At 42.7% G+C, this 12737-nt stretch overlaps 1 protein-coding gene across 1 annotated transcript in view; it reads left to right on the plus strand.

The window, feature by feature from the left end:
• PPEF2 (protein phosphatase with EF-hand domain 2) overlaps nt 1–12737 on the plus strand; it is a 44978-nt gene that overhangs the window by 11804 nt on the left and 20437 nt on the right. The window contains exons 2-9 of the mRNA XM_010594180.3: nt 432–559; nt 711–768; nt 2923–3098; nt 4771–4885; nt 6560–6606; nt 7825–7991; nt 8464–8500; nt 8595–8744. Of these exons, the coding sequence (XP_010592482.1) occupies nt 432–559; nt 711–768; nt 2923–3098; nt 4771–4885; nt 6560–6606; nt 7825–7991; nt 8464–8500; nt 8595–8744 (878 nt within the window). The remainder of the gene's footprint in view (nt 1–431; nt 560–710; nt 769–2922; nt 3099–4770; nt 4886–6559; nt 6607–7824; nt 7992–8463; nt 8501–8594; nt 8745–12737) is intronic.

The raw sequence follows: 12737 nt of genomic DNA on the forward strand, positions 1-12737 counted from the left end.
GTCACAGTATCACAATGTCCCCCCTTCCCCTGCATTATCCCATCCTTCAACAATGCTGCATCTTTGCAGCCTTTCCGGTTTGTATCTCCTCAGAATCCTGGCAGTCTAACTCTTCCATCTATACCCATATACGTATTTTCCTCATTAAGTGAGAATTCCAGTAAATCTCCAATGATACCGTACAGCCACTGGGCAAGAATGGAGGTGGGGTCGGGGGCAGGGATGGGGAAAAAGCACTGTGGGCAGTGATAAGGCAAATACTTCCACCGGCAGCCATGGATAGTGCTTCTCCCACCATTTTGTCCCCACGTATGTGTGCTTAAACTTTACTTTGAAAAGTACAGTGGGAGAGGATCTGGTCCCTGCCTCTCTGCTCTCCCCAGGTCTAGGGTGGCTCAGCTCACAGACTTGCTTCTCCATCTGTGTCACAGCCTTCAAGGCGGCGGCCCTGATCCAGAGGTGGTACCGGCGCTACGTGGCACGCCTGGAGATGAGGCGGCGTTGCACCTGGAGCATCTTCCAGTCTATAGAGTATGCTGGGCAGCAAGACCAGGTCAAGGTGCGGCGGGATATGGGACTGAGAGGCCTCCAGCTCTGCCTTCCAGCCCCTACTCAGCAAGGCCCGGGGGCTCAGAGGTGCAGCTGATCTGGGCCACTCCTGGGTCTCTTCATTCATCTCTAAAGCCAAGTCTTCTTGGGTTCTTCTGCAGCTCCACGATTTCTTCAGCTACCTCGTGGACCACTTCACCCCCAGCAGCCACAACGAGAGTGAGTATGAACCGCCAGATGGGACAACCTCCTATCTCAAGGTCATAGATGGAGGGTGGGCTGGGGCTGTACAGGGAGGGAGAAGGTGAATCCAGTGATAGCCAGGGAATGAGCGAGGAGGCTGACATAAATGGCTGAGTGGAAATTTACCCTAGGTTTTCCCAGAAGCACACCTGGAGACAAGAGTTTGAGTATTTGCTAAATGCAGGAAACACTGGGAGGACATGGGAAAGAGATTCAGGAAAGGGAAGGCAGCTCTGGGCTGCTAACTGAAAGGTCCAAGGTTTGAATTTACCAGCTGCACTGCAGCAGAAAGATGTGGCAGTCTGCTCTGACTCAGCAGGCTTTGGTTTTGGACTGTATTAGTGTTCTAGGGCGGCTGGAACCAAACAGCACAAACTGGGTGACTTATAAGGTCGGAAATGTATTGTCTCACAGTCCTGGAGGCTAGAAGTCCAAATTAACATGTCCGCCAGGCTAAGCTCCCTCTTATGGCTCTAGTTGAAGATGCTTTCTTGCCTCTCCCAGCTTCTAGTGGCTCCAGGCATTCCTTGGCACATAGATGCATCTTAACATGGCCGTCCTTTCTTTGTCTCTCTCTGCCTCTTCTCTTTTAAAAGAACACCACTCAGGCTGGATTAGGACCCACCCTACTCCAGTATAAGGGGGCCTGGTGGTGCAACAGTTAAGCACTCAGCTGCTAACCAGAAGGTTGGCAGTTAAACTCACCCAGCAGCTCCTCAGGTGAAAGACTTGGTGATCTGTTCCCATTAAGATTTCAGCCTAGAAAACCATGCGGGGCAGTTCTACTCTGTCTCATGCGGTCGTTGTGGCTCGGAATCGACTCCATGGCACCTAACAACAACAGCTACACCACTGTGACCCCATGTTCACTGAAAACATCATCAAAGACACTATTTCCAAACAAGGGCCACATTCACATGTACCAGGGGTTAGGACTGCAACATATCTTTTGGAGGGACGCAATCCATAACAGCTACTAAGCCAGCAACTTAATGTGACTGGGAAGTAGTGCCAATCACGAGCCTCATTAATTCACCTGAAGGCCAAGAGAACTGGAGACTTTATGTCTTAACTCTTGAGAGTCAGTGGTTGAAGGCTACTGGGGGTGGGGACAGGAGTGTTAATTCCACAGCGTTTCCAGCCCGCCACACCTGGCCTTCTGTGGATCCAGGGAAAAGCCTTCAGGCTAAAGACTCGGAGGCTGACAGTTGGAAGTTGCCCAAAGAGCACTGAAGGGCATCTACTATGCCCACTATACGCACTGTAAATGCCTATGATTTTTTTCCCCCACATCATGGCTTTTCCCTTTTCTCCTGCTTACAAACCTAGGTCTGCAAATTTCTATACTAAGTCTGTCAAATACTGACCTTTTAAAATAAAAACAGAATGGATATTGTCCTGGATTGAATTGTGTCCTCCCAAAATACGTGTCAACTTGGCTAGGCCAAGATTCCCAGTAATGTGTGATTGTCTACCATTTTGTCATCTGATGTGATTATCCTGTGTGTTGTAAATCCTACCTCTGTGATGTTAATGAGACAGGATTAGAGGCAGTTATGTTAATAAGGACTCAAACTACAAGACTAGATTGTATCTTAAGCCAATCTCTTTTGAGATATAAAAAAGAAGTGAGCAGAGAGACATGGGGACCTCATGCCACCAAGAAACAAGAGCCAGGAGAATAGTGAGCCCTTTGGACCCCCAGGGTCGCTGCACTGAGAAGCTCCTCGACTGGGGAAGATTGATAACAAGGACCTTCCCCTAGAGCCAACACAGAGAGAAAGCCTTCCCCTGGAGCTGGCACCCTGAATTCAGACTTGTAGCTTCCTAGACTGTGAGAGAATAAATTTCTGTTTGTTAAAGCCATCCACTTGTATTTTGGTTATAGCAGCACTAGATAACTAAGACAGATACCAGCTAATATTTTTATTAACACCAAAACATAACATTTTCCTCCTGCCCATCCTGATCTGTCATCATTTCCCTCTTTCCTTTCTCCTCTCCTTTGTTGGAGCCAATGCCATACAGACCAGTCTTTCTTCAACTACTGTCTAGTGAACTACCGTTCATTATTGCCCACTGGACTCCGTCTCTGAATCATAAGCTGTCCCACTTTTTCTGTCCTGATAGGGGACTTCCTGAACCACATGTTCACTGAGGAGAGATTCCTCAAGGACTCCGAGATGGAGAAATGCAGTGACTATGACTCCATTGAGGTACCGGACAATTACGTGGGGCCACATCTCTCCTTTCCACTCCTCCCGGACCATGCAACTGCCCTAGTGGAAGCTTTCAGACTGAAACAAGTAAGTGCACCTGGGCAACCTGGGAGTCTAGGCTGCTTCCAACTCTGCGTAACGCGTAGAGGGAGACCAAACAAAACAGAAGGAATGGCCCCGGATTAAAGTTGTTTATGTCACGTGTCCATTAAAGAGATTCCACCTCATATCTGCTCAGCCAGGGCTTCATGGCCAATCAGCTAGTTTTTATCAGTGGAAAATCCCTAATCGTGTAGTTTCTAGTTGTTTATCCATCTCACAGATAATACTGAGCACTGAGGATACAGCAGTAAACCAAACAGACACAACTCCTGCCCTCATGGGGCTGCCATTTTAGTGAGAAGACAGACAAGATATGGCTTATTAAAACAAATAAGGAAATTATGTAGCATATTAGAAGGTGATAAGAGCTATGGAAAAGAATAAACTAAGTTCTGAGTAGAGAAGATGGCAATTTTATAAGAGTGGTCCAGGAAGGCATCCTTGGGAAGTGATTTCTGAGGCAAGGTTGAAGGCGGTGAGGGAATGGGCCCTGTGAGTATCTGAGGGAAGAGTGTTCCAGCAGAGGGAGCAAACACAAAGGCCTTGAGGCAGGAACTTACCTGGCTTGCTCAGGGACATCAAGAGGGCCAAAGTGGCTGGAGAGGAGGGAGCCAGGGGAGAGTAATAGGAGATGGAGGCAGAGAAGTGAGGGAGGTGGACTCATTCTTCTGAAAGAGATGGGAGGACATTGGACATTGAGCACAGGAATGCTATAACCTAGCTTGCTTTTTAAAATAATCGTTCTGGCTGCTGGTTAAGAGTATAGAGGCCAGGGAGGCCAGTCAGGAGACTATTGCAGTAGTCCAGGCTAAAGATGATGGTGGCTTGAAACCCTGGTGGCAGAGGCAGGCATGGTCAAATTCTGGCTCTATGCCCAAGACACCGCCCTCAACCCAGTCACATGAAGATAAGAAGATAATTAACTTCAGGAAGAACTCTGATGATGTTTCCCAGTAGTGTCAGTACCATCAGCACCCAAGGACTTATTTACAAGGCAGTCATGTGTTTCTCTCAAGCTAAGGCAAGGCAGGATTGTAGACTGGATGTGAAAGGGGAAGTTATTTCAGTACTTGGGGGAGCAACAAATGGGAAGGATGAAAAGCTGAAAGAAGAGCAGAAGATGGTGAAAAAGAAAGGTTCAGTGAATACGGTCCCAGAAGCAGTTAACTAGAGTCACTATTTTTTTTTAAATAGTTTTAGCATTATTTTTATCTATCTGTCTATCATCTATCTATCTATCTATCTATCTATCTATCTATCTATCTATCTATCTATCATCTATCTATCATCTATCTACCTATCATTTATCTATCATCTATCTATCTAGCTATATCTGTCTTGCATTTATCTATCTATCCATCCATTCATCCATCTGTCCATCCATCCATCATCCATCCATCCACCCACCCACTCACCCATCCATCCATCCATTTATTTACTTATTGTGGTAAGTAAATAGGTAACAAAATATTTGCCATTTTAACATTTCTTACATGTACAATTCAGTGACGTTAATTACGTTCATCATGTTGTTCAGCCACCATAGGATTACTTTTGGGATCTTCATGGCTGGGTCATTAAGCAGTAATGGTGAGGTCCATCTTCCCTCACAGATATCAGTGTTGTTTTGTTCCCTCTCTACTCTTCCTCCTAGTAGCAGCTCCATGCGCGGTATGTCCTGAACCTCTTGCATGAAACCAGGAAGCACCTCATACAGCTGCCAAACATCAACCGGGTTTCCACCTGTTACAGCGAGGAGATCACAGTGTGTGGTAAGGGCCAGTCAGAAACAGCTTTGAACGCTAGACACAAACAAGAAAACCCTGCCTGTGGTCAGAGGAGGAAGAAAAGCTGGGCTGGAGGGAGAGTTGATGGCAACTAGGGCACGTTTCACCCCTGAAAACTCACAGAATTTAAGTATTTGTTCCACGTTTACTTAAGAGATTGTGCAGTGAAGGAGAACTGAGAAGGAGAAGGACCCGGCCTGTTTTTTGTTTTTCCAAGCAAATCGGATTTGACCCCAAACTCATGCTTTCCATTCAGGAGAACAAAAGCCCTGCAAATAACCAGACTCACCCTTGGTATGGAGTCCCCATCTGGTGCAAACAGTTAAGCTCAGCTGCTAACCAAAAGGTTGGTGGTTTGCATCCACCCAGGGTCACCTTGGAAGAAAAGCCTAGAGATCTAGTTTCGAAAAATCAGTCACTGGAAACCCTATGGAGCACAGCCCTGCTCTGCACACACGGGACTGCCGTGAGTTGGAACCGACATGTGGGAACGGGTAGCAGTGGAGCTTTCCTTGTTAGAAGGCAGTTGATTTGTTCTTACTTGAGCAAGCCCAAAAAGCCCAGTGCCCTGCAAATGATTTCTTCCATCCATGCGTATTCCTCCTTCAGAGAGAAATCCTGTCGACAGCCTTGTTTTCCGTGATATTGTCACATCCACTACAGACTGACGCCCACAGGGCAGGGAGACTACAGTACACCAGGGATTGCAAACTGCCACTCAGGGGGCCGCATTAGAAAAAAAAGTTGCTATCAAGTTGACTGTGACTCATCGCGACCCCGGGTGTGTCAGAGTGCAGCTGTGGTCCATAGGGTTTTCAATGGCTGAGTTTTTAGAAGTAGATCACCAGGCTTTTCTTCCAAGGTGTTTCTGGGTGGACTCAAACCACCAACTTTTTGGTTAGCAGTCAAAGGGTTAACCATTTGCACCACCCCAGGGACTCCATACAAACTGCAGGTATGTTCTGTTTGCCCCTCAGTGTTATTAAATTTTTAAAGTTATTTCCAACATTTGAAAATTGGAGGATTTCATATGAAAATCCAGATTTCTAACTTCTCTTGAAAACTCCGGCTATATTGGCCCAAATACCTGCATGGCAACATTTGGTTACAAGTAAAGAGCAGCCTCCTCCATTAAAAAAAAAAAAAAAAAAAAAGATGAGGCAAAATCTCTCTAGTTCTCATCAGAGTTTGCAACCCTGCATTTTTCTGTCCCATTTTCGCTTCAGTAAAAATAGAGACCATTTACCATTTATGGTAATCAAGCAGAAAATATTACACTTCCTACATCCTACAAAAAATTGTGCTTTCTACAAAATTTACTGTGACTACAACAAGGGAAAGTAATATTTGCCCCTATCTTACATATGGTGCCCTGGTGGCATAGTGGTTAAGAGCTCAGCTGCTAACCAAAAGGTTGGCAGTTCAAATCCACCAGCTGCTCCTTGGAAACCCTTTGGGGCAGTTCTACTCTGTCCTATAGGGCCACTGTGAGTTGGAATTGACTTGACAGCAATGAGTTTATGGCTCATCTCATACGTGGAAAATGAGTAGCTGTGAGTTTCTCTGTCAGATTTTTCTGTGTATTTCCTTTTTATAGTAAATACAAAAAACAATGATAAGGGCTATTCAGAACTGATACTTTTATTTTGTCTTTGTTAGGAGACTTACACGGCCAGTTGGATGACTTAATATTTATATTTTATAAGGTATGGATGTTCAAATTTAGTTTCTTTTTTGCTCTGGGGCTTAATTTAGAAGTTCAAATAATGTATTTATTAAATAAATGCTTAACTATTGCTTGGATTTAAAAGATATTATTCACAACCTATATAGCAAATATGTAATATAAAAGTCAGCAGTGCATTATATTCTAGTATATTATTGTAAACTGTTTAACAAATATGAGTAGGTTAATAAATAGAAGGTCTCATTACTCAGCAACTGATTTTTTTTCCAAAAACATAATTATCCAAGCAACCTAAAGCTATTTTCATATCCACTTTTAGTCGTTTTTTTTTTAGTCATAAAATGTTGTAGAGCATATAGCAAAACATGTTAACATAACAATATTTTATTGTTGTAATAATACTTTAAGGAGGCCTGGTGGCCCATTGGTTAAGGTGCTTAGCTGCTAACTGAAAGGTTGGCGTTCAAACCCACCAGCCACTCCTTGGGTGAAAGATGTGGCAGTCTGCTTGCATAAAGATTTACAGCCTTGGAAACCCTATGGAGCAGTTCTACTCTGTCCTAGGGGGCCACTACGAATTGAAATCAACTCAGTGACAATGGATTTCGTTTTTGGGTTAGGTAATATTATTTTAAGAAGCCCTGCAATGTTTAAGCACTTGACTGCTAACTGAAAAGTCAGTGGTTCAAATCCACCAGCCACTTTGCGGGAGAAAGATGTGGCAGTCTGCTGCCTTAATGATTACAGTCTTGGAAACTCTATGGGGTAGTTCTACTCTGTCCTGTAGGGTCGTTATGAGTTGGAATTGACTTGACGACGATGGGAATATCACTTTATACCTATAGAGCACTTTCCAAAGCATTTTCCCATGTATTGTTTAATCCTGATGGCTCTGTGGCAACTATTGTAATTATTGCTAGTTAAAGATAGTGTGGCCAGAACTTAACATTGGCCTTCAGATCACAAGTTTAGTGCTCTTTGCTCCACACCACATTGCAAAATTCTGGTTTTGTATAAAGCATTTAACAAGCCTCAAAATAACCTCAGCCTGGCTGGAAAGGAAATACAAGACCAGTAGAAAGTATTTCCATCTTTTACTAATATTTCACTTTTGGAGGAGACCCTGAAAACACAGAATTGGCCTTAGACCAGATGTGACTGTCAAATGTGAACTAGCTTTAACCTGGTTTCCTATTCCATCCTGGACTCCTCTTTGCCTTATTTCCTTCATGGGAAGAACGGCCTTCCGTCGCCAGAGCGGGCCTACGTGTTCAATGGTGACTTTGTGGATCGAGGCAAGGATTCAATGGAGATCCTGATGGTTCTCTTCGCCTTCATGTTGGTTTACCCCAAAGAATTCCATCTTAATCGAGGAAACCATGAGGACCATATGGTGAACTTACGGTATAAACCAAAACATCCTTGGTATTTGATGTTTGCTTGTAGAGATTGTCAAAATTTATTTCTCCACAGCTTCTTATTTGTTAGGACGTGTTTAAAGAAGATTTTTAATTTTTTAAAGTGAAATGCAAATACATCAACATTAAAGAAAAATATTGTAAAAATTTTACACATTATCCTATTCCAATAAAACTATTTTTAATATGTTTCCACATATCTATACTCTTTATTATACAGATAATAGGCATTTATTATAGAAAAAATGTAAATAAGCAAAAGGAAAAAAATGATAATATGCCATAATTTCTCTACCCATAGATAATGTGATTGTTGTAAATATTTTGGTGATTATTCTTCAGTCTCTTTTCTGCATATTTAAGCATACATATAGAATATGTTTTTAATAAAAATATGATTGTGTTATAGCTATTGTCACTATATTTATTTTAATATCTATTTTTGCTTCTAAATCTAGATATGGCTTCACCAAGGAAGTGATGTATAAATATAAGGTACACTGCCTTTCAAAGCAAAAGTTTCTCTTAGTTCAAATAAACTGAGTGAATTATTTGAAACTCAACATCTTGTTAATATCGTTTTTTTCAGATACATGGCAAGAAAATACTAAAAACACTGCAAGATGTTTTCTCTTGGCTTCCGCTGGCTACTCTGGTTGATGAGAAAGTCCTGATTCTTCATGGTGGTGTGTCAGACATGACTGACCTGGAGCTTCTGGCTAAACTAGACAGACACAAGGTATTGACTAAGGAATAAAATAATGCAAATTTCACCATCATGCCCAGTTTCACTGCCAACATGAAATAAAGTCCATCTCGCATGCTGACTTCAGTTGACTGATAATGGCTGCTTGGAGTGTGGAGAAGGATTGAGAATCCACACCTCAGCTGAGGGCGCAAGTGTGCTGTGATCAGTTAGTGACGTCTGCCATGGACATGATAGTGGGGAGTGGCACCTGGTGTGATGTGTTTGCCACCCCTGTCCTAGATAATTTTAATCACTACTTCTCAATTACTGTCGCTTGAAGAGCCTACATTTCCCAAATAATTTACATCATCTTCAGTTAAACTCAACAAATATGTATTGAGTGCCTATTATGTGCAGGGAAGGTGCTATTGGCAAATACAAAGATGAATATCAATTTTAATTAAACTCAACACGTATGTCTTCAGTGCTTATTGTGTGCAAGGGAAGTGCTGAGAGAGACAAAGATGAACCAGAGATGATGCCTCCCCTAAAGGAATTTTTAATGACCTGGGAATGGGGGGTTGGGGAAGTGTGAGACAGAATGTATTATACCCAATAACAATGTGTCAGTTTTCCATTTCATTTTGGAAATGGAAGCCTAGAAAGCAGAGATTTGTCTACTTTTTATTTTTTTGGAACATTTCATTGTGGTTTGGGTGAATATTCACAAGGCAAATTAGTTTCCCATTTAACAATTGATAGACATTTTGTTTTGTGACATTTGTTGCAATCCCCTCAATGTGACAGCACTCTACCCTCTTCCTCCCTGGGTTCCTCTTTTCCATTCGCCCAGCTTTCCTGGCCCTTCCTACCTCTTAAACTTTACTTTTGAGCAGATGCTGCCCTTTTGGTCTCATATGGTTGATTGCTCTGAGGAGCACGTTCTTCACAGGTGTTATTGTTTACTTTATAGGCCTGTCCATCGTTTGGCTAAAAGGTGATCTTCGGGAGTGGGTTCAGTACCAGGTTTGAAGGGTGTATGAGGGCCATAGTCTCGAGGATTCTGCCAGTCTGTATCAGACCAGTAAGTCTGATCTCTATTTTCTTTTAATCATAAATTCTTACAGTTAAACGATACCTTTTGGCTTCTGTACTCTAACTGCTCATCCCATACAGATAACCCTGCTACAACATCCTTGACAACGCTTGCCACTGTAATTCCAAAGACAGGGAGCTCATTGCCCCACAAGCCAACCTACTCCAGCTTCAGGCAACTGTAATCGATGTAAAAGTCTGTGTTAGGTGAGATATAAATGGGATCATGGCTTTAGAGTCAGACAGACCTGGATTTGAATCTTAGAATTTACAGTTCTTGGCTGGTACGGCAGTTTTGATCTATTTGGTTGTCCAGGGACTTAACCTGTTTATGTCTTGTCACTCTGCCACCCCTAGGATGTCATCTCTTTGCCCTCATTTGCATGGCCCCAGATGTCTTGTCACCACATCTGGGTTCCAAGGGAGGAAGGGAGGAATAGTATACCTACCCTTAAAGATACAATGCAGAAATTGCATGTATCTCTCTGCTCTCATCTCATTGGTCAAAAACTGATTACATGGCTACCCCTTGCTAGAAAGGAAACCGAAAATTCAGTCTTTCTTTATGGTTGGCCATGTGCCCAGCAAAAACCCTGGGTTTTCTATTCCTATGAGAGAAGAGGGTGAAACAAATTTTAGGCAAATGGTAGTCTTTGCCACATATATTCAAGTACAGAAGTATTTCCTTTTCCCTTAAGTAGGTGTGGTGAATAGTTAACCCGTGGCCTATGATGTCAGGTAGAAATAGATAAAAATTCTGGTTTTGCTATTTATACCTTTGTGACCTTGAACCAGTTATTTAATTTCTTATAATCTCAGTTTATAAGTCTATATAATAGGGATATGAGTAACTACATCATACAAGTGTGAGAATTAAATAAAAATATATATACACATGCCTTATAAAATTTGTACTCAGTAAGTGGAAATTGTATTAATTAGGTTTTGCTGAAGTGACAGAAAATTCCCAACAACAGTGGCTTAATGTTTCTTTCTTATATAAATAAAGGCTAGAGGTACACAGTTCAGAGCAGATATAGTGAGGTCCCAAAGTTGTTAGGGACCCAGACTCTGTTGTCTTGCTACTCTACGGTGTGTATCATGGTCCAGGGTGGCTGCTTGAGCTCCAGCCATGAAGACCACATTCTAGCCAGCAGATATTAGGAAAAGCAGAAGAAGGGCATGCTTCTTCCCTTTAAGGGTGTTCAATTACACACAGAATTTATGTTCATATATAATTGATAAGAACTTAGTCATATGTCCACCCTTACCTCAAAGGGAAATTGGAAGTATAGTCTTTCTTCCAAGTCAAGTAAGAATCAGAGGTTTTTATTACTAAGGAAGAAGGGTAGGCAGATGTTATGGTAGCAACACTCTGCCTTGATCTGCCCCCTTTGGCTTCCAAATTTCCATGCACACCCTTCTTGCCACACTTAGCACGTGCTCATTTCCTCCCTGAAGGGAGTCTACACTCAAGTCTAATCCAGGAATTGCATCCACCTCAAAGTTTAAGCTGTTTGGACTCAAGTTCTATCTGCCAGGCATGGATATGGCTCCTTACGGTCTGGCAACTAAAAGACTATTTATGGGTTCCTGCACACTAAACTCAATGCTGGACGAGGAAAAAGATAACTCCTTGGGAGGTAGGGCAGAGCCGCAACGCTATGAATGGCTCTTTCCCGAACTCTTGTTTACAAAGTGCTCTCTCTCCATCTCCACACTCTCAATCCTTTCATATTGTTGAAGTGAGTGCGGGGCCCAAGAGTTCTAAAATGAGTTCTTTTTCCTTTATCAATTCTGCATATTGTCCTGCACCTTGATTGTTTGTTTGTTTTTTTTTTACTTCCACATCTCTTGCACCTTGGTATTTCTCAACAAACTTTCAATTCAAACATCTGTTCAGCTGCGTCTGTGTCTGGAGGTAGGGACAGCAAGTCACAGCAGAACAGAAGATCTTATATAAAGAATCATATTTAATTATGTAGACCTAAGGGAAGTAGGAACTTTGGGAGAGTTTTAAAAAACAACTTATTTTCTGTGGCTTAGCAGAAAGCCACACTTCCCAATACTTGCTTTGCAAAGCTCTGGGGAGGGGTGGTGTACTAATCTGTACAGAATTCAGGAACCACTGGGAGGGAAGAACAGAGTAGTATGGGCTTTAGAGTCAGGCTATTTGCATTCAGTCCTGGTACAGTTTTAGCAAGGTCAGTGGTGGTTCAGTGGCAGAATTCTCACCTTCCATGTTGGAGACCCAGGTTCAATTCCCATCCAATGTACCTGAAGTGCAGCTGACACCTGTTTGTCAGTGGAAGCTTGCATGTTGCCATGATGTTGCACAGGTTTCAGCAGAGCTTCCAGACTAAGACAGACTAGGAAGAAATGCCTGGTGATCTTCTGAAAAGTCAACCAATAAAAATCTTATGGATTACAACCCTGCAATCCCATTGTGCATGGGGTTGCCATGAGTTGGGGGCCAACTTGATGACAGCTAACAATAACAATCTTAGCCTTTCTGTGCCTCAGTTTCCTTATCTGTATGGTATACAAGGATGCTATCTCGGGGGGGTGGTGTGAGGGTTAATCAGTTCATATAAAGTGCTTAGAATAGTACCTGACATTTGAAAAGGGCTCAGTAAATAGTAACTACTATTGTTCTCCTTAACTTTCAAAGTTAGGGATGCCTCTTGGGGCAGGTAATAATGTCCTTAAAATAAAATTACCTGAGGGTAGAAAGCAGTGGGGCTGGTAGGCTGGCCCCACCATGAGTTGGCCATGAGGGAAGGTAGTGTTATGAATCAGTTCAGAGTCAATGCCTTGGCCTTACCCTCTCTATGCTTGGCTTGGAACTGCCTAGGAAATAATTAGCACTTGTCCAGTGTCAGAGAATAGCCTCTGTTCTATTTTATTTTGGGTGGCTTCCTCTTCAAACATCATTCAGGTTATGCTGAT

Source organism: Loxodonta africana, chromosome 5 (genome assembly GCF_030014295.1).
Source record: "Loxodonta africana isolate mLoxAfr1 chromosome 5, mLoxAfr1.hap2, whole genome shotgun sequence".
NCBI classification, from domain to species: domain Eukaryota; kingdom Metazoa; phylum Chordata; class Mammalia; order Proboscidea; family Elephantidae; genus Loxodonta; species Loxodonta africana.